Raw genomic sequence first — 27,420 nt, forward strand, 5'->3', positions numbered from 1 at the left:
ATATTCCACAAATAAGTGACATCATATGATACTTGTCTTTCTCTGTTTGGCTTGTTTCATTTAGGATGATACTTTCCAGGTCCCTCCATGTAGTCTCAAAGGATAAGAGATCTTTCTTTCTTACAGCAGCGTAGTACTCCATTGTGTATATGTACCACAGCTTTTATCCATTCGTCTACGGATGGACACTTGGGCTGTTTCCAGATCTTAGCTATTGTAAATAGTACTGCTACAAACATGGGGGTACATATATTCTTTCTGATTGGTGTTTCAGGCTTCTTAGGGTATATTCCTAGAAGTAGGATCACTGGATCAAATGGAAGTTCAATTTTTAATTTTTTGAGGTAACACCATAGTGTTTTCCATAGTGGCTATACCGGTCTGCATTCCCACCAGCAGTGTACTAGAGTCCCCTTTTTTCCACACCCTTGTCAACACTTGTTGTTAGATGATTTGTTGATGGCGGCCATTCTGACAGGTGTGAGGTGATACCTCATTGTTGTATTAATTTGCATCTCTCTGATGCTTAGTGATGATGAGCATTCTTCATATGTCTCAGCCATTTGTATGTCCTGTTTGGAGAGGTGTCTATTTAGTTCCTCTGCCCATTTTTTAATTGGGTTCTTTGTCTTCCTTTTGTGGAGTTGTATAAGCACTCTATATATATTGGAAATTAACCCCTTATCTGATATATCATTGGCAATTATGCTCTCCCATACAGTTGGTAGCCCTTCCGTTTTGATGATTGTATTTTGCTGTGCAGAACCTTTTGAGTTTGATGTAGTCCCATGTGTTCATTTTCTCCTTTGTTTCTATTGCCTTAGGTGATGTATCAGTGAAAATTCTGCTGCGTATAATGTCTGAAATTTTGTTGCCTACAGTTTCTTCTAGGATTTTTATGGATTCATGAGTCACATTTAAGTCTTTTATCTATTTTGAGTTTATTCTCGTGTAGGGTGTAAGTTGATGGTCTAGCTTCATTTTTCTGCATGTAACTGTCCAATTTTCCCAGCACCATTTATTAAAGAGGCTGTCTTTACTCCACTGTATGCTCTCGCCATCTTTGTCAAATATTAATTGAGCATATAGCCTTGGGTCCATTTCTGGGTTCTCTGTTCTGTTCCACTGGTCTATATGCCTGTTCTTGTGCCAGTACCAGGCTGTTTTGATTACAGTGGCTTTGTAGTATAACCTGAAATCTTGTAATGTGATCCCTCCAACTTTGTTCTTCTTTTTCAAGATTGCTGTGGCTATTCGAGGTCTTTTTTGGTTCCAGATGAACTTTTGAAGTACTTGTTCTAATTCTGTGAAGTATGCCATTGGTATTTTGATGGGGATTGCGTTGAATCTATAGATTGCTTTGGGTAATATGGACATTTTAATGATGTTCATTCTTCCAATCATGAACAGGGTATGTGCCTCCACTTTTTTATAACTTTCTCTATTTCTTTCTTCAATGACCTGCAGTTTTCTGCGAATAGGTCCTTTATTTCTTTGGTTAAGTTTATTCCTAGGTATCTTAATTTTTTTGCCGCAATGGTAAATGGGATTGTTTTCTTAGTTTCTCTTTCTGTGAGTTCATCATTGGTGTATAAGAATGCCATCAATTTCTTGACATTAATTTTGTATCCTGCTACTTTGCCAAATTCATTTATTAAGTCTAGTAAATTTTTGATGGAGTCTTTGGGGTTTTCTACATATAATATCATGTCATCTGCAAATAATGACAATTTCACTTCCTCCTTTCCAATTTGGATCCCTTTTATTTTTTCTTCCTGTCTGATTGCTGTGGCTAAGACTTCCAGTATTATGCTAAATAAGAGTGGCGAAAGTGGGCATCTTTGCCTTGTTCCTGTCCTTAAGGAAAATGCTTTTAGTTTTTGCCCATTGAGTATGATGTTGGCTGTAGGTCTTTCATAAATGGCCTTTATTATGTCTAGATATGATCCCTCTATTCCCAGATTGCTGAGCGTTTTTATCAGAAATGGATGCTGGGTTTTGTCGAAGGCTTTTTTGGCATCTATTAATATGTGGTTTTTATTCTTCATTTTATTTATGTGGTGTATCACATTTATTGATTTGCGCGAATATTGTACGAGCCTTGCATCCCTGGGATGAATCCCACTTGGTCATGGTGAATAATTTTTTTGATGTATTGCTGGAGATGATTTGCTAATATTTTGTTCAGGATTTTGGCGTCTATGTTCATCAGGGATATTGGCCTGTAGTTTTCTTTCTTGGTAGTGTCTTTTTCAGGTTATGGAATTAGAATTATGCTGGCTTCATAAAACGAGTTTGGAAGTCTTTCTTCTTCTTGAATTTTTTGAAATAGTTTGAGGAGAATGGGTGTTAGTTCTTCTTTGAATGTTCGGTAAAACTCCCCCGTGAAACTATCCAGGCCTGGGCTTTTGTTTGCTGGGAGAGTCTTGATTACATCTTCAATTTCTTCTGTTGTTATTGGTCTGTTCAAGTTTTCTATCTCTTCCTGGTCCAGTTTTGGGAGACTATGTGTTTCTAGAAATTTTTCCATTTCGCTTAGATTGACAAATTTGTTGCCATATAATTGTTCATAGTAGTTGTTAACGATCTTTTGTATTTCTGTGGTGTCAGTTGTTACCTCTCCTCTTTCATTTCTGATTTTGTGTTTTTGGGTTCTTTCTCTTTGTTTCTTGGTGGGTCTAGCTAAGAGTCCATCAATATTGTTTATCATTTCAAAAAACCAGCTCTTTGTTTCGTTGATCCTTTGTTTTTTTGGTCTCTATTTTGTTTATTCCTGCTCTGATCTTTACCATTTCCTTCCTTCTACTTGCTCTAGAGTTTTCTTCTTGTTTGCTCTCTAGTTCTTTAAGTTGTGAGGTTAGATAGTCTATTAGAGATTTTTCTTGTTTTCTGAGGTAGGCCTGTAGTGCTATAAACTTCCCTCTCAGAACTGCTTTCGCTGCATCCCATAGATTTTGTGTTGTTGTGTCTTCATTTTCATTGGTTTCCAGGAAGTTTTTTATTTCTTCCTTGATCTCCTCGGTGACCCATTTATTGTTTAATAACATGCTATTTAGCTTCCAAGTGTTCAAATGTCTTTCTATGTTCTTCTTGCAATTGATTTCTAGTTTCATGCCATTGTGATCTGCGAAGATGCTTGATATGATTTCAGTCTTCTTGAACTTGTAGAGAGTTAGATTTTGCCCTAACATGTGGTCTATCTTTGAGAATGTCCCATGTGCACTTGAGAAGAATGTGAATTCTGTAGTTTTGGGGTGTAATTCTCGGTAGATATCTATTAAATCCATTTGGTCTAGTGCTTCATTTAAAGTCTCTGTTTCCTTGCTAATTTTTTGTCTAGAGGATCTATCCAGTGATGTCAGCGGGGTGTTGAAGTCCCCTGCTATGATTGTATTGCTATCAATTTCTACTTTGAAGTCCTCCAGAAGATTTTTAATATATGTTGTTGCTCCTATATTGAGTGCATATATGTTTATCAAGGTTATATCTTCCTGTTGGATAGATCCTTTCAATATTATGTAGTGGCCTTCTTTGTCTCTATTTATGGCCTTCATTTTGAAATCTATTTTATCGGATATGAGTATTGCTATCCCAGCTCTTTTTCCCTTTCTGTTTGCTTGGAAGATTTCTTTCCATCCCTTCACTTTTAACCTATGTGAGTCTTTTGTTGTGAGGTGGGTCTCTTGTAAACAACATATAGATGAGTCATGTTTTCTTATCCAATCAGCTACTCTGTGTCTTTTTATGGGAGCATTCAATCTATTTACATTTAAGGTGATTATTGATATGTACTTATTTATTGCCATTTTTGTTTAGTGTGGTTCTATTTTTCTTCCCATTTCTACTGCTAATTACAGCAGTCCTTTTAACATTTCTTGCAGTGCTGGTTTGGTGCTAATGTGTTTCTTTAGCTTTTTTTTGTCTGGAAAGCTCTTTATTTAACCTTCTATTTTGAATGATAGCTTTGCTGGGTAGAGTAGTCTTGTATTCAGATTCTTGTTTTTCATCACCTTGATTACTTCATGCCATTCCCTTCTGGCCTGTAGTGTTTCTTGTGAGAAGTCAGCTGAGAGCCTTATGGGGTTTCCTTTGTAGGTAACCTGTTGCTTATCTCTTGGTGCTTTTAGGATTCTCTCTTTGTCTTTAATTTTTGGCAGTTTGATTACTATGTGTCTTGGTGTGGGCCTGTTTGGGTTCTTCTTCTTACTCTGTGCTTCTTGAACTTGAATGCCTTCTTCCTTCACCAAATTAGGGAAGTTTTCTGTTACTATTTCTTTGAATATATTCTCTAACCCTTGCTCATTTTCTTCTTCTTCGAGGACTCCTATGATGCGAATATCATTACATTTCCAGTTGTCCCACAGTTCTCTTAAGCTGTCTTCCTGTTTTTTAATCGTTTTTTTCCTTTTGGTTTTCTGATTGGTTGATTTTTTTCTACACTGCCTTCTAATTCACTGATCCAGTCCTCAGCTTCCTCTACTCTGCTTTTTAGACCTTCCAATGTGTTTTTCATTTTTGATATGTCATTTTTAATTTCCAACTGGTTGATTTTCAACATTTCTATGTCTTTACTCATGGTGCTTATGTCCTTACACATGCTGTTGCGCTTCCTCAAGATCATGGCTCTGAATTCTAGTTCTATTAACTTGCTTAACTGCACTTCATTTATCTCATCTTCGGTAGAGGTCTCTTGTTCCTTCATTTGGCTTTTGTTTCTGTTTTTCACCATTTTGGCTATCACAGTGGGCTTTGGAGTCTGCCAAATTTTCCCCGTGGGTGTTAGTGTTCTGCTGTTTGTGGCTCCCTCTCCTGGGTTTGGATGAGCCAGGGAGGACCCACTTTAACCACCACTGTCAATTCTGAACTTTCCTGGTTAGGGTTGCTAGCCCAGGGAATGGTAGTTATCCTCTAGCTTTTTTTGCCTGGAGGCTATTAGTAGAGGTCACCTGAAGAGCCTTGGTTTCTGAGTTGACTGAAAAACTCCCTCAGATGCTCAGTGTAAAAGGATTTCCTGAGGGCGGGGCAGATGCTGGTTGTTAATGGGCCTCAATTAGCATTTCAATGGCCATCGGGTGGGGTTGAATCTCCAAGGGAAGGGATGCCACCTCTTCCCAGGGCCCTGGGAAGTAGTAAGATGACCACAGTCCTGCGTGGCTGCACTCAGCAAAAGCTCTGAGCACCCTCCAAATCCCGAGTGTCCCCACACAGTTCCAGTCCAGTCTGCTTTCCCTCTGCCAGAGCCTAAGGTGAGTGGCGGCTGCCAATTTAGCCTCTGTCCAGACTCTGCGTAGTGGGGCCACCTGGGACTTTTAACCTGAGGGCACTGCTCCCAGCTAAGGGCGGCCGAGGCTGCAGCATCAGCTGAGGGCGTAGCACCCAGCTGAGGCCACAGGACCCAGCCGAAGTCACAGGAACCAGCTGAGGTGGCAGCAGCTTCCAGCAGAGTCCCCTGGTCCCAGCCGAGTCCGCTGGTCCCAGCCCAGGCCGCTGCGGACCGTGGGCTCCCAACCCCCTCTCACATCCTCGCAAGCCTACCAGGATTGAGTCAGTGTCCCTGGTTATGTGGTCCTCTGAGCTGACTTTCAGTTGCCCCTTCCTGACAATTTGTCTTTATTTTCGTTGTAATTACAATTTGGTCCTGGGAGATGGTCTGTGTAGCTTCCATTCACTCCGCCGCCATTTTTTGATCCTCATTTTATTTTCCAGTTGCTTTTATTTTTAAGATATTAAAAATTCAGGTATTCGTTTTCTTCTTAGTATTTTTAGAGAATGCCAGAAGCTGTTTCTGATCAAACTGCTGCCACTGCCCAACCTGTGAACTAAGTGCCACCTCTGGTCTTGTTTCTAGACATCTGGATGTCATATCTGTCAGCTTTCTTCCCCTTCTCCTGTTCTGCATTAAACCAGGAAGCTATACCAACTAGGCACTTTTACTCTCACAATTTAGAAAAGTGCCTCATCTTTAAATGCCCCAGTCACTTGGGAAAGAGTGATACATACAGAGGAAAGCCTTTCAAGCTTCCTCAACCTCATCTGACAGGTGCCAAAGCAAGATTCAATGACCTTCCCTGAATGGCCTGCCTAGCTATGTTCTTGGGAGCCTGCCGATCGGCCCAGAGCCAGTCATCAGAGCAATGAAGGGATACCAAGGGGTGCTGTCCCACAGCCTGGCTCCCAGGATCTCTGGTTTCTGAGGAGTAACAAGAGAAAACAGAAGACAGTCTGGAGGACAGGGTTGGGAGAACAGCCTCTTTTACATAACCACACCTGTGATACTGCAGGAAAGTTATTCCTGATGCCACCTTGATTTATTCCTTGGGCTTTGTTGGCATTTGTTGTTATTATCAGTCACTAACTTATTTATCATTCAGCAAATATGGACTGAGATTTACTGCATGCCAAGCATTATGCTAGACTATGGGAAGAAAAACTCCTTAGTGTGCAAATTTGGTGTTAGAATAACCCCAAGTTTAGAATCTAATGAATGCATTTTATTTATTATAAAGCTCCTGATTTCTTAATATCAAATGGTAGATATACCCTGAAACTTTGCTATATAAACTTTTATCTAATCTTTTAGTCCCCTTAGCAAACTTTCATTTTCTAAAGAAAAAAATTGCTTACACGTTTGATGTTTAAAGGAAATTATATATATATATATATAACTATTGAAATAAATTAAGTTTGTAGCTATCTTGACTCATTCATGGTGCTAGGCTAGGACTTCTGCTTTTCCTGCTTTTCAATCAGGGATTGAAAAGTTCCACTCCTTCCAGGTGAGGAAAGCATTATTAAGTGGCTCCCCATGGATAGACACCAGATGAAATCATGTAATGAGAACTTAACTTCTAACTTTCAGATATTAGCCAAGTGCCATGGTAAACAGAGTCACTATCCCATGATGTCTGTCAAACCTTGTCCTCAAGAGGCAAGCATGTGGACCACCCAGCTTCTATGAAGCTAATAATGGCACCAACCCTGAGTAGCTTAGTTTCTCAGAAAAATAATGGACTTCCATGTAAGATCAAGTATGATGCGCTTTGTCAAATTCAACACTGCAGAATGAGACATTGATATCATATTGTGGAGAAGGATAAGCTGAGGGAAAATTATACGAGCAAACAGAATCAGAATCTAACCTGAACATGGTCATAATCATCATTGTCTTGTCATTTATTATGCTGGGATTTTTCAATCAGTGATAGACAAGGACTTGATTCGAACCAGGGCTTCAGCCTGTGTTTCCCCAGAAAACAGACTCCACAGCAAGACTTGTCTGGAAGCTGTTCATTTGGATACTGAACCCAGAGCAGAAATGGAACAAGAAAGGAAAAGCGACAAATAATGCAGGAACTGCTAAGGAAGCTTGCAAAATGCACCCCAGAACTGTCCACCCAAAACACAAAAGGAGGAAATACTGATCCAGTTGCTTTGCCCTGCATTGGTCAAGGGTGGCCTACTCTTGCACTTATGGGTTGCACATGTAAGAATGTTAGGTTCCAGCTGTTCGTCCTGAGGCATCAGAGATATGCAGCAAGAGCCTGAGGCCAAATGCTGCCTGGGTGCAGATGGAGCTGGTCAAAGTCTATGTCATATGGTCACTTATACAGGGGCTGGAGAATGAGGTGGAGTCAAGATTTTGAAATGGTACCAAAAGGGGTCTGAAGCATTACCTATTGTGTATCTTGGCTTTCTACATTGGAGATTTCCTCATCAGTATTTTCTACTAACTTTTAAAAATATTTTTTTCCTATAGCAGAAAGATACACTTCCCATATTCTTGACCTCACTCAAGATACCTGTAGATAATCTGTACTGCAGATTATCCAGTGATCTGTTCATCCCAAATGCTAGACCACCTCCCAGACAGTTTTCCATGCACTAGGAAACTGGGCCATGGTTATATTCTGAGTGGATGAGTGAAATGCATTTTCTATTTTCTGTAATATTATTTACTCTCACTGCACAAAGACAATGAATTATATATTTAAACAGAATAGGGTGAACGCAGAAAAAGGCAACACGTCCAAGCTGATTGCTGCTTATTCATTCTTCAATGTCCCCACATACTTTGTCTCTTAGTGTTCATGTTAGCCAGATGGGCACATGATCTAGGGTCATGAGATCAACAGCTACAAAGGAAAAGTGAAAGACAGTTCTCATGGTTGCTAGCCCTATGGATACTCTTTCTCTTGAAATATGACCTCTAGAATTTAGGATTCTGGCCTTCTGCTCAAGTCAGGGTATGCAAAGAATAATAAAGGAATTGTGGGAAACTATGCTCAATATGTCTCATTGAGCTGTCTTAGAATATGAGGCAAAGGGAAAGATTCTAGGAATTATAAGTAATGTCTGGTAAACAGTAGATCCTCTGTGCCATTCCCCAAGCATTATTAAGCACCCAGTTTGAACAACGCATTTTGCAAGTAGCCATGAGGAATAGAAAGATGAACAAGACACAGTCCAAGTCTTCAAGTTGCTCATAATTTAGTGTTAAGGTTCTTAAGCTTCTCTCCCCATGTATCTTTGGGAGAATCTGATGAAAGCCACTGGCCCTTTCCCCTGAAAACACTCATGACCCTCCTCATCTGGCCAGTGTGGCTCAGTGGTTGAGCATTGAACCATGCACTAAGAGGTCACTGATTCCATTCCTGGTCAGGACACATGTCCAGGTTGTGGGCCTGATCCCTGGAGGGGGGCATGTCGGAGGCACCCAGTCAATGTTCTCTCTCATTGATGTTTCCATCTCTCTCTCCCTCTCACTTCCTCTCTGTGTAAAATAAATAAAGGAAAAAACTTTTTTTTTAAATAAAAAAGATCCTCCTCATTTCAAAGACCCTCCTCTGCCCTGAAGTCCAATCAAGGGTTTATCTAAAACAAATGAAGGGGACGACTTATTGATTAATAACTGTTGGGAGTGCAGAGTGTCATAAATGATCTATTAGACATGTGAAGGTATCTGAGAGCAACAAAGGGGGGATGGGAATTCCACATGAGGGCATCAGAATGGGCTTCCTTGTGAACATGTGTGTATGCAGTACCTTGAAAGATAGTATACTGAAGGATGTAGCTGATGAAGGGAGCAGGCTGAGTAAAGGAACATACAAGATAGACAAGGGAATATTCTGGAATTATAGAAAGTCTAGTGCGACTGGAGCATAGGATTTGAGAGAAGCTAGAGATTAGGAGATAAGGCTATAGATTAGAAGACTTGCTTCCAAACATTGGTTTTTATGCTTAAAAGCTTGGGTGTTACTCAATAGGCAATAGAGAATCGTATGACCAAAGCTAAGACTTAAAATATTGTTTTGGATAGATTGAAAATTGCAGAAACTGGAGATGAGTGATGAGGCTTACTACAAAAAACATCTAAGTGGAAGTCAGTAAATGGTAGGACATGGTAAGAGCACACTGAAGGAACCTATACAGAGTTGTTCAGTGAAGCCTAAAATTACTACCCAGAGGGGAGATAAAATATTAGATTCCCTTGCTTCTAAAGTTATGAAATTTATTCTGAACAAAGTTAAACACCTGCACTGAGAAATTAGTTATTGTTCAGATTATTCGTTTCATTTACCTTTTGTAGTACTTTTACAATCCTTGGTACAATACTTTGAAAAATAATAGGCTTACTAAATGCCTGTTTAATTGAATTTTGTTAAATTTAATTTATAGTACGACAGCTATTGAGCCAATAATTAGTATACCTCATTGTAATAATTACTACAAACACAGCAACACTGCTTTTTCCTAGTAGACAATGGATGTACTATCAGAGTCTTTGATGACTAACATGTTATTTAATTTTATTTTATACCAAAAATATGTTATAGACCTTTTACTGAAGCTCTGTCATCATATAATCTATATTAAGCAAGAAATTAAGTGAAACTAAAATGCTGTATTTGTAAGATACGATGCATCTGCCCTAGGATTTGTAGCAAAAAGAACTATCTTGGTGATAAAGGCATGTTTTGGGAGCAAGGAAGATGTTGAGTTTGGAAGCATGAGATAATTTGGTGAGCAATTCAGATATTTAGATATATAGTTTAGAAAGGTATGGCTCACTTGTGGAAATCAAATCTGACCATTGTACTTTAATTAACATTTTCTTTACAAACTCACTGTTAATGTGAGTGACGACTAATATCGTCAACATATTCACATCAAAACACATTTGTTGACTCTGGCAATGCATATCTGTAACTAAGTTCTTCGCTCTCCCAAAAGCTTTTAAACACTATCTTGTCATGATAAAAGGCCTAATTGAGTCCAAAAAAAATACTTCATTTAAGACTAGCTTAACAACTGGCTAATTTGCACATAGATTTCTTGACCACAATGTTCCTGAGGTTCTCATGGTATCTTTTAAATAAATTCTTCTGTATCAAATAAGCATCTATTTCCTGTCCCTTGTCTAACTCCATGCTTGAAGTCATACTCCATAGCAGTGGTTCTCCAACTTCATTGTCTTTGCAAAATTACTTAAGGAGGTGCTTAACCTAGGGATGCCCTGGCCACACCCTAGACCTGTGGAATCAGACCCACTCACTGCTCTAAAGATCACCTCTAGCCCAGCCGGTATGGCTCAATGGTTGAGCATCAAGCCATGCACCAACAGGTCACCGGTTCAATTCCCGGTCAGGGCACATGCCCAGGTTGTGAGCCAAATTCCCAGTGTGGGGCATGCGGGAGGTGGCTAATCAATGTTCTCTCTCATCAATGTTTCTATCTCTCTCTCCCTCTCCCTTTCTCTCTCTCTCTAAAAATCAATAAAGGAAAATAAATTTTTTTTTACAAAAAGATCACTTCTAGCTTTCACACTGGACTGGTTGGCTGTAGGTGGGGGTCAGAATTAGCTGACATGGTGGTTTGAAAAATGAAACTAAGCATTAAATTTTACAAGTTGCAAATTCTCGATCTATTTGATTACTAAAAATTAGAAAAGTGTGAAACAATGGGCAACGGGAAAGTTTATTTAAGTTCCAGACCCTGCTTTCCAATAAGCCCCGACACAGACTCTTCTGGCTCAGTCAAGTCAATAAAAGACCTGATTGTACCATCTTTATTCTTTATTCTGTGCCACTGGTTGCTTGATTTTCTTCTTCTTAGAGTATTCTCCCCTCCTCCTCCATATGTGTTCACATCCTGCTTTGATTCAGGAACCAACTTGAGCCCTACCTCCGCTTCCTCCAAATCTTTCCAAAGTTTCCAGTCCACAATAGCATCCCTGTAATTTGAGCTTCAATAGCTTTTTTATTTAAATCTGCACTATGACCCTGGCCAGTTTGACTCAGTGGTTAGAGAGTCAGCCTGCAGACCAATGAGTCGCAGGCTCGATTCTGGCCAAGGGTACATATTTTGGTTGCGGTTTGTCTCTGGCCCTGGTTGTGGTTGTGCGGGAGACAACCAGTCAATGTGTCCCTCTCACATTGATGTTTCTGTCTCTCTTTCTCTCTCCCTCCCTCCCTCCCTCACACTCTGTCTGATAATAAATAGAAAAATATCCTCGGGTGAGAAGTAAAAAAATAAATCTGCACTATGAATGTGGGATTTTTGTAATGTAGAGTCTTAGCCTGATCTTCAATTAGGCCTTCTGAGCATCTTTCCCAAGGAGAATTACAACCTCTTTGATGGCCAGACCCTCATGTTTTGTTAAGTTACCTATAACATCAAGAATAATGTATTATAGAATCATTCAAGTTACTGATGGGATTTAATTTCTTTTGAAGATTGAAATGTCATGTCTTGCTTTCTTTCCCAACTCTGTATATAGAAGCATATGGCAGTCTTTCTCCATATGTTAATGCCTGTATGTGTAATAGAAGTGTGGTGAGTAGTTATACATTGACATAGCCTTGTTTTCTCACAAGCTGAGGCTCTCTGACTTTCAAGATAAGTATTTGATCTGAAAGTGAACTAAAATAGTCATCACGGTGATATAATCTCTCGTCGATTTTTAATATATTACACTCATTATATAATCTCTCATTGATTTATAATATATTACATTAATTAAGAGAAAAACAAACCTGAAATTATAGAAGACAGATCAGATTGTATCTTTATAACCAACAGAGTGAAGTAAAGAATTGAAAGAACTTGAAGGGAGAAAGTTTTATAATTTTATCTGAATGTGACGGTACATTTTGTTTCCTCTCAAAAATAAGAATATCTACAATGTATGTCATGTTTTACATGTTAATGTTTTCCATGTAAATTTTTATTGCTCTTCAGAACGCCTATAAGATTTTTTTAAAAGGTGAATATTATTTCCATTATACAAATGAAGAGATACTTGAGTTTAAGTCTGTTATCACAAAGCCCGTGTTTTTCTCTGTAAGAGAAAATAGATTATTATTGTAGCACACTCGATGCACTTATTTGCTCAATGTTTCTGTTGCCACTACCTGTGAGTTCTGTGTGGTCAGAGACTGCCTGTCTTGTCCGTGATAATTCAAGAACTCAGAACAGTGCTGCCACATAATAAGGGCTAAATAAATGTTGTTTTGTGAATGAAGTTTTTAGTCTCTGGCGTGGAAGGCAGACAAAGAAGGCTAGTTAGCGGCTTAGGGTAATGAGTTTGAAGAGAAACCTGGGGTCATTCTGACTCTCACAAGGGGATCAGTTCCTCTCCCCACCTCTGTGGCTGCCTGGCCCATTTATGGAGTTCCTTAAAAGCATTTTTACTTAAAGCCTGCTTTGCATTCAGAACACTGAATGAAATTTCTATTTGAGAGCTATCATAGGAAAAAGACAATGCTTATATGTGTGTTCATCTTTTAGTTCCAAAGATATCAGAACTTTATTGAATCACCATATTAATTTTTCTACAAGCCAGCAAACATATTTTAAGAATATGCTATGAAACAAACACCATTTGGCACTTCAAACGTGCAGCATAAACTAACCAGAAATACCACCTGAACTTGGTTCTCATACTCAAAGAGTATGGATATTTCACCCAGAAATAGTGCACTGAAGGTCAGGAAACTTAGGTCTAGGGAGGGGAGAATGGGATGAGTCTTTAGGAGAAATGACCTATTTCCTTTGCTATGGGATCTGATGAGTAAGTCAAAACTGCATTTACCTGCATGTCTTATAAATGGGAAAACAAGTCATAAGCAAAGACTCAGACACCAGTCACCATCACTTTAAGCATGAGTAGCAAGTGTGGGTATGAGTTGAGAGGGCTTGTACATGGATGCACCATACACACATACACACAAACACACACACACACACACACACACACACACACACAGTGTATACACTAGAGGGATATATATATTCCCGGTGGCATATGTAGTCCCTGTGGCATATCCACAAATTATCTTCAATTCCCAGCCTAACTGTAATTTCCTTGTCGCATAATTAAGAAAGCAGGTCATAATGCAACAAGTGACCTTCATATAGATGTAAATCTCAAACCCCTCTATAACAGTATGCATATATGTAATTACATAAATCATTCTGATTTGATAATTACCAGCTTCCTGCAACACACCTCACCACCTAATAGAACATAACAGGCTATCCCAGACCTTTTCAACCTGAAATTTCTGGGATTTAAGACAAACTTTTGAAGTTTTGTCTGTTTTCATTTATTAATAAAGACAAACTACTGTGAAGTATTAATAATTAATATGTGCAATTAACACTAATGTTATTTTTAAGATTCTATGAATTACTAAATTCTGCTTTTAAGCACAACTTTTGTTTATTCTTGATATGGTTAACGTTAACTAAATAATTTCCCTGTGCACACTTTTGCCTTTCCAGTATATTAGTGTAAAATGCATAGTTATATATATATAGACGAGGAAACTCCACTTCCTGTACCTAAGAGCAGGTGCTTTATGATGGACCGGTACATCTTGAGAACTATTTAGTAAAATGTGTGCAGTGCCATCTAGTGGTATATCATCTTTGTTGCGTAGCTAGATGTCCTCATTTTCTAAAACGATTTGATAGCTCAACAGTAAGCATATTTATACAACTGTCAGACTTTAAAACAGACCTCTTAATAACTTCCCAATGACTCTCAACTTAGCACATTTCTAATGTTTCTATTTAACTCAGCAAGAGAATTGTGACACTTATCTTTCTCAATAATAATTAGATATTGAATTATGCTTATAATGCACTAAAGACTGTGTGAAATGCTTTACATCAATTACCTTATTTCATCCCCAAAATTACCCTGTAATAGAGGAACTGTTATTGTCACTATTTTTCAGATAAGGAAACTGAAATTTACAGAAAGAAGTTAAGTGACTGGCCCAAGGCCACAGCTAGCCGGGGAAGCCAGTAGAAACCCAGCTGACTGCCTGGCACAATTCTGCTCTGTGATCTGCGCCTCCCAAAGTAGTTACCAATGAAAAAAAGTTTCCAATAAACTTTTATGAAAGAAGGCCTTTGTCACCAGGTCTCTAATTATCAAATACAGTAAAACCAACTCAAACTCTACTAACTCAGAATTTATGACAAGTATCTGAATAAGTATCTGCTTTTGTTTGTGAGATGTGGCTTGTGCTTCTTTTCTGGAACTCATAAAATATATGCTCAAAATTACATGTTCATTAGTTTATTGAAATTGGAAGACTAGTCTAAAATTTAGGTTTGGATTCACACATCTTGTCATTAATAATAGCATAGGATGGCTGTAGACCATAGATGTTTGTTTGATCATTTTGACACTAATAGCTATCATTTGTTGAGCACCTGTTATGTGCCAAACCCTGTGGTCAGCACTTGTATAACTTCCTGTGGATGGTATTAGTTTTCTCATGTCTAATAAGGAATAATAAATAAAATTACAAGGTGAAATAACTTGCTCACAGTTTTACAGGTTGTCATGAAGCCAGGAGTGAAACCTCACTCTTCGTGATTACAAAATCTGTATTCTTTCTACTTTGCCACTCCTAGAAAATAAGTGCATATAATATGCATGATCACAGTTTCTCTGTGTACTGCCACTCCCCGTGCAAAAACACCACCATCTCTTCCTCGGACTGGAGCAATGAGCTGCAGCCATTTCCACAGGCATGCCGGTCCAGCTCCGTTCCTTTCTTCCCTCACAGTCAGAAATAATATTTTTAAGCTGCATTTCAGATCGTGTTACTCTCAAAATCCTGTGTCTTTAGACTCTTAGCACAAAGACCCATCCTTATCCTGGCTACAATGTTCCTGCAGCCTTATCTTGTACTTCTGACCTTCACGACCATAACATAATCCAGGTTTTTACCTAACACCCTGTATATCACTGAAGTCATCATTTCTGGTTATCTGCTTGTGTGACTGTGAGTCATGTCTGTGTCCCCCTCAGACCGTTGGCTCCTGAGTCAGGAGCCGCATCTGCATTGCTTGCCATTGAGTCCCCAGGCCCTACCAGTGCCTTCTGCATAATTATGAAACCTAGTTTTACTTGTCATTTACAATCATCTGGTCTCATGGGCATAATTCATATTTTATTTTTCCTTATATTGAGACCTTAAATGTATGGAAACACACTATAGCACATATCTATTTTTAGTAACTTTCTTATGATTTCTAGATATTTTATTTGTCCATATTATTATTTGCTAGTTACATGCCCTATCCAAGCATTGTACAGGCATCACCCCATTTAACTTTCATGGTAATTATCTGAGGGTAGATGCTGTTACAGCTCCACTTTTCTAAGATGAAGACTCAGAGAAGCCAAGTAACATGACGGATGATACGCCTAGGATTCAAACCAAGGCTTTTGTGATTCTTCATGACTATACCTTATTGCCTATTTAGCAATCAAATACATTTTCACTGTTGAGTCATTTTCTTGTCCATGTGCTTACTTCGCCAACAGATATTTATTAAGCTCCTATGATGTGAGGGTATGAACAGTTGTCACAACAAGCAGAGTCTCTTCCTGTGGCACATACAATGCAGAGGGGAAACCGTTAACCAGCTGGTCTGCACAGAGAGTCTGCTAAATAATGGGGAAGAATGGGGTCTTAATGGGGAATAGGTGGTTTGTAGGAGGGTACAAAATGTCAAGGTGAAAAATCCAGAAAGACGTCTTTGTAATATTGACACTAAGGCATGATGGATGAGACACAGATGAGAAGTAACTTGGGCCACACCAGAAAGAACTTTGCAAGCCATGTTGGAGAATTGAATTTCAACTTAATGGGACATTATTAAAGGACTTTAGCCAGCATATAAGTGATCAGATGCGCAGTTCAGAAATGTCACTCTGACTACAGTGTTTAGAAAGAATTGGAGTGGAGTAAGAATGAAGATGAAAGAATTGACTTTGTCAACCAGTATGAGATAATGGTGATAACATTGGGGGATGGAAATAAGGGTGCATGGAAATGGAGGAATGTAAGTGATATTTTAGAGACAGAGTCTACAGGACTCAGTCATTGACAGCATGTGAGTTATGAGGATCCAGAGATAAAATCCAGATTCTAGCTGGGTCAGGGGAAGAACAAAGAGGCTGAGGCCATTCATCAGGAAAGGGAACCCCAGAGAAAGTGGTTCTGGCAGAGAGGAGATGCATGTAGGTTGGGCACGCAGAGGCTGAAGTGCCTAAGGGACCCTCCCATACACCTGTGGACATGTTGGCCACTTCTGTGGACCTAGAGATTCCACCCCTGGGAACACTGAGACCTCTTTATGCCCTACAAAGACTCAACAGGAGAAACCTAGGCGTCCAAATTCCCTCCCTCTCCCAGCAGCCATTTCTCCTTCCTGGCTTGTAGCCATCTCCCTCCTATGCTCAAGTTCATAGTTCATATGCCTCTCCTCCACTGTGTTTCACATGACCCATAGCCAGGAACCAGATGACTAACCTACTTCCCATGATGACCGGGCACAGAAAACAATCAGGACAATGGGCCAGATTTTTTTATCACTGCTATTTTTGTATCCTACACCCAGACATATCCCCAACGACTAGATCCAGAGGATCTATAGATCAAATAGGTAGGGAATAATGATAGAATCCCAGATTCTTTCCTCAAAAAAATAAAATAAATAAATTCAACTTATAGATGCTAATTTTGGAGGAATGCCTTGGTTGCTAAATTGAAAAATGGAATAAATAACATTTAAAAAGACAAATAATTTCCTTGTTATGTGATATACAGAGAAGGTTGCAAGTTTAAAATCCCATAAATCTGAATTTACCTAAACCTAACATTTAAGTAATTAGTTTGAAAAGTGATTTGTATTCCTCTGCCAGGAACCAGAGATATGCCCCCCAAAAAAATATTTTTACATAACACACTGTTCATTTGTTCATGTATAATGTATTGTGTCTGTGTACTAAGCACTACTACTTTTGAATGTACACATTTCCCATTTAAGGAACATCACACCCACTTCACAAATTAAGAACATGAGCCTCTAAGTCTTCAAGGCTAAGAGGGCACACACTTGTAGAAGAGTCTGATTTGAACCTAGGTCTTTGGACTCCAAGTCCACTGCTTTGGACTCCAAGTTGAGTAGTTTAATAAATGTTGGTTTTGTTTTTTGAAACACAGTTTCAAAAATAAGCAAAGATTTAGGAGATTAAAACTTGGGAGTTGGTGGTAAAAAAAAAAGTATATGTGGAGTGCCCATTTCTCAGGAACTGGAACCTGTACTTCATTGAGAATACAACGTATTTATTTTCAAATGCAAAAGTATAATGAAAAGTGAACCTTGAACTTGGTAAAATTGTGGAGAAACTGGAACTCTCATACACTGTCAATGGGAATGTAAAATAATACAACTACTTGGAAAACACTTTGGAAGTTTTGCAAAAATTAAATCTATTCCTACCATGTAACATAACCACTTCCTTTCTAAGTACCTACCAAGAGAAATGGAAGATTTGTGTAATTGTGGATAGCAATTTTATTCTTTATCACCAAAACCCAGAACAACCCAAATGTCCATCAACAGGTGAGTTAACAATCAAATTGTGATATATCCATATAATAGAATACTATTCAGCAACAAACAGGATAAACTATTACTACATCTAACAACATGGATGACTCTCAAAATAGTTACACTAAGTAAAAGCACCCAGACCCCTACCCCCCCCCCAAAAAAAGAGTACACACTGGATGGTTTTAGCTATATAGAATTCTAGAAAATCATAACAGAAAGCAGATTTGTGGTTTGGGATGGATTACAAAGGACCATGAGGAAAATTCTGGGGGTGATAAATGTATTCATTATCTTGATTGTGGTAATGGTTTCTGGGATGTCATAACAAGACTTCAGGGGGAACAGAAATAGAAATGGTTTTCTTGACTATCCTAGTAAAAGTAACCATGGTGTAAGCTAATTGAACTAGTCAATAATGTAGCCAAGGAACTGTTTGTTTTTGAGCAGCATAGTTAAGCGACCTGTGACTTAATTCTGCTGCTGCATTGTAGCGATAACTTTTCCTTTTCTCCTGTCTTCCTGCCCACTTTGTTCTTATTCCGAACCTTATACTACTACAAATATATAAATAAAAATATTTTAAATTCACAAATGCAGTTATGATATCCTTCCAAATAATAGAATTTAAGAATTTGTGTTGTGTTGGTTTCTCTCTCTCTCTCTTTCTCTCTCTCTCTCTAAGGATTAGCATGTAAAATGGGAAAATGCTTCTAAGCCAGATAGATTTGTTAACTATAATCACAAGTATCTACTTCAAAGTTGCTGAGAAACTAGATCTTAAATGTTCTCACCACAAAAAGGAAATGATAGTTATGGAACATGATAGAGGTGTTAGCTAACACTATGTTGGCAATCAGATGGCAATATATAAATGTATCAAATTCATACAGTATACACCTGCAAGTTATACACTGTGAAATGTCAATTTTATGGCCGTTTTTTTTAAAGAAGCCAGATAGACTTGGATTTAAATACCAGTTTTGCCATTGACCAGACTTGGACCTTTATGTTTTGTCAGTTAACTTCCCTGATCCTGTTTCCTCACCTGTAACAGGGATAATAGCTGTATTTCAAGGGTCATTATAAAGACTAGAAGTAACTGTCTACTATGGTATTCATTTGCTTGCTATTAGACATTGTACATCCAGTCTTTGAAACTATGCAGTATGTACATATACTATGTCAACCCCTACAATAGTCAAACACATAGCAAAGCCTGTGAGGTGCCTTGACAGTGGTATAAGTAAAATAATGAATTTACCTGACCTTGCACTTGGAGCTGATGTGTCCACTCTGCTTTAATTGTATGTAGTGCATCTGGTGGACATTTGGAACGTCATAGAAGCTTTGCGGGAAAATGCCCTGAACAACCTGGACCCAAACATAGAACTCAATGTGGCTCGCTTGGAGGCTGTGCTCTCCACCATTTTCTACCAGCTCAACAAACGGATGCCAACCACTCACCAAATCCACGTGGAGCAGTCCATCAGCCTCCTGCTGAATTTCCTGCTGGCAGCCTTTGATCCGTAAGTGCTTTCTGAATGTCTGTTACTTTTTACATGTTCCTCTTGTACCTTCTTGGTCTTCATTGCAAATTATTTTCTTGAGTAACCTACTGCCTCTTTTCTCTTGGTCAGGTACGTATTTCAGTAAAGTTTCTCTGTATTTAACATACATTTTAAATGCTGTGTAAAAGCCTAGAGAGTAAAATAGTGCCATAGGAAATTGAGTACAGTTGTATTTTATGTCCTGCCCTTGATTTAACCCATCCCACACTTTCTAGAAGCTACGACACTTGGAAGTGTTGTGTGATGGCATGCCAGTGAAGTGATTTAACGAAGCATGAAGAGGGAGGATGTTTCTAACTCTCGTCTTTGAAAGTTGCCTAAAACGGTGTTTCTAAGGTGCAGTGACAAGACCCGAAAGCGAACAATGAGAGATTGAAAAGAGTTTCTTGACCAGCCCAGGGAAAGTAACTATGACTTGGATTAAATGGACTGATTGATAACATGCCACATGAAACAGAGTGATGCTATCCACACACCACACTTGAAACTCAGCCTCATTATCTTATAATTTCCCCTTGTGGAATCAGAGCATTTCAGAGCTGGCTGAGATCTTAAAGACTGTTCTTCCAAATCTTTCATTTTACGGATGAAGGAACTAAAGCACAAAGAGAGTGTCACTTGAGCGGTGCCTCTCAGCATGGTAGTGGCAGAGTGGGTACTTGGGTATTCAGCTGTTTCTTTTCCAAGGCATATGTAGCAGCCTTGTGAAATATCAAAACTCCCCTGAATTACATTATCAGCCTAGAATTTCAGAGGGTCTCTTGTTAATAGCCCCTGGTCTAGATATTGTATCAACGCCTCCACTTTCACTACTGGTTTTGAATATTAAAAAGGAAAATTACTAACTTGACCTTTCAGCAATCACATTTTAAGACTCTCGGAAGAGTTTCCTCAATCTCATTGTCTGGCCAATGCTTGAGAATATTTAAGCCTGTCAGAAGATGATCCAGCCAGGCTAATGTTTTTATGCCACTGACTTACAAAAGTCACCACCTGTCACTTTGTAACCTAGAGTGGTAGCAGAGTTGTTTGTGCTCAGTTTGACCAGTATACATTACTGTTTCTGTGATGCTTATATTTTGAGAAATTCTCAAGTGGAAGTAAACAATTTTAAAACAAGCATTCCAGCATGGTAAACTTTATGCTTAATCTGTACAGACTTCAGAGCTGATATACTGCTTTGGGCTAATCACTATGGTGACCGAGTACGACAGGTAGAGAAGCTGTGGTTCCACATGACAGGTAGCAGAAAGGAACCCCGACGCGGAATTTCTATAACAGCGTTTCCATCCTGTCCCCTCCGCAAGAGCATGGCAGCTTTCAAACTTGCCACTCAAGTCTTTAGGGGATTTCATTGTTTTAGTGTAACAGTGGAAAGTGTAGAAAGAGAAATATAATTTTTTGCTAACTCCTGGAGTATTGCTAGATGATTCATAAGGAATCAAAGCTAAAAAGAATAGTCCAGACTCACCCTATACATATAGAAAGAGGGACAGATTAATAGTAAGGAAAGGGGATTGGGTGAAATGTATGGGACTTGAACTAATGGGGTGAGATTTTTCACTTTTGTTTAGAAATAGTGGGAAGATCATTTCAAACAATAGAGCTGTAAATGCGTATGTGCATGTATTTTTAAATAACTATGATGATATATCTGAATTATCTTAAGATTGATGAATGCTACACTTAAGGACTATACCGAGATCAGGAGAAGCTCATACAAATGTTCAGAAGAAATGTTTGTTTGATTCCTACTCTTCCTACAGATAGTAAGGCCCCTGATCTCACTGTAGTAGATTTATAAATACACTTACATAGATAGATCTCATTGTAGAGATGTAGAGACACATTCACATAGAGTCCCAGTAGGAAGGTACTTCCGCCTTCTGTCCTTTGACATACCAAATGAGTATATATGCAGTTCTACTGATACTCCAATTTTTTCTCTGGTGGTTTATACATTTTAGACAATGTGAGATACAAGTTATCAGGAAGTACTGATTCCTAGAAATACAACTTAGAAGTGAATATAAGAGGAGAATCGAGAATAAAATGAATGTTTGATTTTATTTCTTATTATTGGAAACTCCTGTTTATCCAAATGAGATCCAGCATGGAAATCTGATGTCACTTCCCTTCCTATCCCATGACAGAACTCAAGTGTTTAAAGGAGCCTCTGTGTTTTGATAGATATGAATGAGCCTGATACTAGCACATCAAGGATATGCTGTTGTTATTATAGAATCACTGACACATTTAAGAGATTTTCCTTTATTTGCTGTATTTTAAATGAACAGATTAAGAAAAAACATAAATCCAAAATAAAAGTTAGAGATACCTTAAGAACCTGGACTCTAAAGAGATGATGGAAAAAAAATAAAAAAAGAAAGGCATTACTGCAATTTAAATTCATGAAGAATAAGAACTTGGATTCAAAGAAATGTGGTCATTATTTTGTTGGTACCTTAAAATTCACCAGACCAAACCAGTTCAACTCTGCCAAGAAAATGGTCTGAAATGAGGATCAAAACTCACTTCACTTGAGTGTAACCCTGGGGAAAAGACTCCCTTAATCACAGCCTTCCCACAACCACAGATCCCCAAGAATAGTATTTTCCCCTTTTCCCCCCAAAAAGACATGTGGGTCCTGGCTGGTTTGGCTCAGCAGTTAGAGCCCACAGACCAAAGAGTTGCAGGTTTGATTCTGGTCAAGGGCACGTACCTCAGTTGAGATTTGGTGCTGGGCCCTGGTCGGGATCCTACGGGAGCAACCAGTCAATGTGTCTCTCTCATGTCAATGTTTCTCTCTCTTGCTCTCTCTCACTCCCACCCTCCCCTCTCCCTCCCATTCTATCTGAAGATAAATGGGAAAATATCCTCGGGTGAGGGTTTAAAAAAAAGGAAAAGACACCTGGACCTGTTTTTATATAGGTATGCTTACCACTGACCATAAACATTCTCCAGGTTCCAAGGTGTCCCTGTCCTTTGACCAAGTCAGCCTCTTAGGAGATGTAGTACATAGCTGTGTACATAGGATGACTGGCAGTATGTTAGGACCTAATGTTTGACCTATGTTTGACCAGTGACCTATGTCCATGCTTGCCATTCTGCCACTGAATAGGCAGTCTTTCAAGTCTAGGAAAGTTTTTTGTTCCTGACTTTCCTTCTAAAAATAGCTGTATCTCTGGGAGAGGGTTACCCAGGAACATTACCAACCAACTTCAAAGCAGGCACCTTCCATACCCAGAAGCTAATTTCTCCAGGGTCTCTAGGAAAATGGAGGGGTGTTCTTGGAAGGATGGGAAAGAAGGCGTTGGAAGAGGGGAGCTAGGGCTGAAAGGGAAGGAGAATATTAGCAAATAGCCAAAGACTTGAGCTGGTCACCTCCTCTTGTCTTGTTTCTTCTGTGCACTTTAGAAACTGGCCTGTCTGCTGCAGGAAGCTTCCGCCTGGGGCTCTCTCCTTCAGAGTCCACTAACAAATTCTCAGCAGCTGTTCCTCTCACCGCTTGTCCGTATCCTGGGATTTGGGGGAGTGGGGTCTCTTTGAAGTATTCTAAGGATTTTTTTACTGTTATTGTTTTTTAGGAAATTGAAAGTACAAGAGAAAAATAACATGGCAGAAAGTTAAAGATGAAAATAATTATTTTTTAAACAGTTTTATTGAGGTATAATTGTTACCTTGAAAACAATTCTTAAAAGTGTGGCCTTTTTGAGAGGCAAGGTCACAAAACCTGATAAGCAGTGGGACCTTTCACTTCTCATGGCTGAGTCGATCACCCTGCCTCAGGTCCCACTTGATTCTGCAGTGCTTTTATAGTGCATGCCTTACTTCTTAGCTGACTGCCCCCCCCCCCCACAAGCTACCTTAGAATGGAACCATGTCTTACTCTTTTTACAAAACCTGATACAATACCCAGCTCATAATGATTCACCAAGCGAATGAATGAATGAATGAATGAATGAATGAATGAATGAATGAAAATCAAAAGTTGAGTTTTATCACACTAATTTTATTCTTTGTCTGAGATAAAGTTCTCTGTACTCTCCAATATATTACTAAGACTAGTGAGTCCAAGTTTGCTTTGTCACCTAGACTCATACCCTCTATTTTTACTTCTGCTCCACAGAGAAGAAAATTAGGTGTTCATGGTCGCTAGTGTATATGATCGTATTTTCATAAAAGACTTCAATATACTTGTCTTACTCTCTTCCTTTTTCTCTGGGAAAGACTAACATCACTGTAGCCTGTTAACTTAATATCATTTCAATTCAGGAGAATCTTTCTTCTTAGGATAGTTCCTCATAAGTAGATTATGTGACAATGACCTTGTTTTCAGCAGATATTATTTTCCACATATATTCAGCCACTCAAAACTCATAGCAGGACATAGATAAATATTAAAAGAAACCGTGATTTTTATATTTTCAGGGGTCCAGCTGTATTATTAAAGCCAATTCTCTAATGATGATAATATAATAATTTTAATAACTAAGATGGACTCCTTACTGATTTGGCACTATATTATTATAATTCTCGACGTTGAGTAAGTGATGAGGCTGAGACAAGAGGTTCAATAATTTACAGGTCACACAGCTTCCGTCATACTAGATGAGGTGAGTGAAGAAGAAAATCAAAATCATTTTGTATCAGGAAGCAGTTAAGTTCAGTTCTAGTCATGCTTTCTGTTTCATTTTTCAAATGAGAATTAATGTTCTTGTCCCCAGGCTTACCGTGCTTATTACAGAATATTATTATTACAGTCACATTTCTAACCTTTTCCATGTGTGGTGTCTGTGAAAAATATATTTGGACTTAACAAGTTCACATTGTAGATACACAGTCAGGGTTATGACAGCCATCCAGAACTCCCCATCTATTATATAATAGTCTTTCATAGAGAATACAGAATACAAAATGCTGGTCTTTTCCTCTGTTTGATGAATGGCACCGCGTCAGCCGTTTGAATATCCATTCCTACTGCTGAGCTCCCCCAACCCTAGTACTGTGAAGGACCACAACACTATTAAGATGGATGGATGTGAAATAATCCTGGAACTCTGCCAAAATCCTTCTGCCTTTTGAGTTTTAAAAATTATTCTGATGTTTCATGCAAGAAGTACTACAACGTACACAGCCATTTCTCTGTGTGGTATTGTTCATTTTTGAGGCAAAGGGAAAAATGAGAAGGGTCATATGAAACCAAATGTTTTCTTGTTGGTTTTTGTTGTTGTTTTGTTTTGTTTTTGTTTTTATTATCCATATGGCTAGAACTAGATATTTAAAGTAGTACTACTTGACTTGGTGATTTTTTTTTTTCTAAGCACATCTTAAATGCAAGATATCCATAGAACATTCTCATCTAGTCGCTAAAATTTTGTCCTGGTAGAACATATTTTATGCCAAGATTCCTGTAGGTTACTAAAAATGGAATTACTTTCTGAAGAATCTTCACAATTGTTAATAAATTGAACATCCTTAATGCCACTCATCTCTCTGTCAGACTTATGCTTTAGATGAGTGGCAGATGGGATTTCATGGGGGTAAGGGAGACAATGTCAACAGCATTGGCTCTTTCCATTTTGGGGAAACTCTTGACAAACTCCCCTGGCCCAGTGCTATGAGAAATTCTTCTCCCAGACAGTTTGATAACATCAGGGATGCCAGGGCCAAATGAGGAGTTTCTATCTATTCACATGCTAACTTCACTATCCCAAAAGCTAGAGTTATGTATGTGATCTATCCCAAATTATCTATGTGATCACTTCTAAACTCAAGGTACTGCATGGCTGTACAATCTAATATTAAGGGCCCCTGAAGTCAACATTTGCAATTTTTACTCAAACACTTAGAATTTCTCAATATAAAACTTAAGGAGCAAGTCAGAAAGTTTCTTTCTACTTGTGCATATAATTAATGAATGCACAAGTAGAAAGAAACTCTTTGACTTGCTCCTAAAGTTTTATATTGAGCAATTCTAAATATATATGTGTGTTTGCTGTGTGCCAGGTGCTATGATAGGCTGGGGATGAAAGATGAATGAGGTCCCTGCCCTTTGTGAAAATGTGTTGTATTAAAATTCACTGGTTTTCACTTTTCTCCCCTGTAGACTATGAGTAAACATCCCCAACCTCCTAAGCATTGTCAATAAATATCTATTGAGTTAATAAATAAATGATCCATGTGAACAAATCATTCCCAGGTCAAGAAGCCAGAGGAAAAAGTGATAGAGCAGTTTGAATGTTGTGCCTTTGCTTATCAAAAATGCTTACCAAATGTTTTTGTAAAACATGTTGGTAGAAGAAGAGCTTTTGAGTTTAGTACTCTTTTTTTTTTTTTTTTTTTTATCCTCACCTGAGGACATTTTTCCATTTTTTTTTGTTCAGATAGAGTGGGAGGGAGAGAGAGTGAGAGAGAGAAACAGTGACATGAAAGGGACACATCGAGTGGCTGCCACCTGCACAATCCAGCCAGGGCCAGGGACAAACTGCAACCGAGGTATTTGCCCTTATTGGGAACCAAACCCACGTCTCTCTGGACCGCAAGCCGATGCTCTAACCGCTGAGCCAAACTGGCTAGGGCTAGAGTTTAGTACTCTTAAATAGAGAATGAATTCCTCCATCCTGATCAAAAAATAATCAGTCAGAATTCAGATCTCACTTTCAAGGACTTGTAATTTATCATGGAATTCTTGAACTTCAGCTTGGAGGAACTCTCCGCTATTTGGAGAAAATGTGCATTCTGTTTTGAATTCAGCCTGTCATCCCAGACCTATCCATGTCTATCTGTTGTTTACCTTCTTGTCAAAGCAGTTTTCCTGCCCAGACAACTTTTGCCTAAAGGTAATATGTTCTTAGTTAAAATAAATCAGTTTGTCTCTGTAAGCTCATGAAAAACTCAGCATACTGCAGTAACTCACTTTTTATTATGATTAGTGAAACTTTGAAGTAGTCCATGTTTTTAAGACAGACACTCTACAAATCTCTGTATATTAACCCAAGGGTAAGTGCTTTGTTTGTTTCTTTCCATTTTCAAGCAGTTGCCCCTCTGAAAAATTTGAAAATTTTCAGAATGAAAAAACAAAGTAAAAAGGGAAATAAAAAAGATTTAAAGAAACATTGATTTATGAAGCAATTTCAGGTTGTACCTTTGATAATTTGGTGGTTCTCTTAAATACCCTTTTGGGTTTCTCTTCAATACCAATATAACAATATAACTGGGTACTTTCTGACATCAAGCTAGAACAGGAAAATAAAGTTTGCATAAAAAAACCTTCAGGGTAATTGGCTTACAAATGGAATATATTCCATTATGCCAAAAAATAGTTGGAAGGGAAAGAGTAAAATATTCTTTATACATTGTATTCTCACTCTGCATTGAAAAATAAAATATTAAAATAGTTGGCTTACAAATGGAATATATTCCATTATGCCAAAAAATAGTGGGGGGGGGGGAACTAATATGCTTTACATATTAGTTCTCACTCTGCATTGAAAAAGAAAATATTAAAATAAGTAGAAATTTTACATTAAAAATAAAATCATTCTTTTAATGAGAAAAATGATAGACTAATAGTAAATATCTTTTTAAAGCTTCTCAGTATCTTTTACACTATTAAAAAATCAGCTGCATTAGCAGGTTTTATTTACAAAGAAAAGCTTATGTGGTCATGTCATTAATCATTGATGCTCAGTGACATACAGAACTTCAAACACATCTTGCTCTATTACATCTTTTTTGAGGTGGCCATCAAACTACACGTAAAATTGAAGGTATGTTGACATTGCATTTCATAAAAGCAAGATAAGAGTGTAGATTTTTTCTAGTGCTCTTCCTGGTTTTGCACATTCAGAGGCTCTTTGGCCTGTGGCATAAGGGACAATCTATGCTTTTTCTCCCCAGTACACTCTGGCAGATCTGCTTCCTG

The 27,420-nt window shown here is 38.4% G+C and overlaps 1 protein-coding gene across 32 annotated transcripts in view; it reads left to right on the forward strand.

Moving 5' to 3' along the window:
* DTNA (dystrobrevin alpha) overlaps positions 1–27,420 on the forward strand; it is a 366,392-nt gene that overhangs the window by 255,285 nt on the left and 83,687 nt on the right. For all 32 annotated transcript variants that reach the window (XM_036246103.1, XM_036246104.1, XM_036246100.1 and 29 more), the window contains one exon: positions 19,238–19,451. In XM_036246103.1, the coding sequence (XP_036101996.1) occupies positions 19,238–19,451 (214 nt within the window). The remainder of the gene's footprint in view (positions 1–19,237; positions 19,452–27,420) is intronic.

This window comes from Molossus molossus, unplaced genomic scaffold (assembly GCF_014108415.1).
Source record: "Molossus molossus isolate mMolMol1 unplaced genomic scaffold, mMolMol1.p scaffold_m16_p_6, whole genome shotgun sequence".
NCBI lineage: Eukaryota > Metazoa > Chordata > Mammalia > Chiroptera > Molossidae > Molossus > Molossus molossus.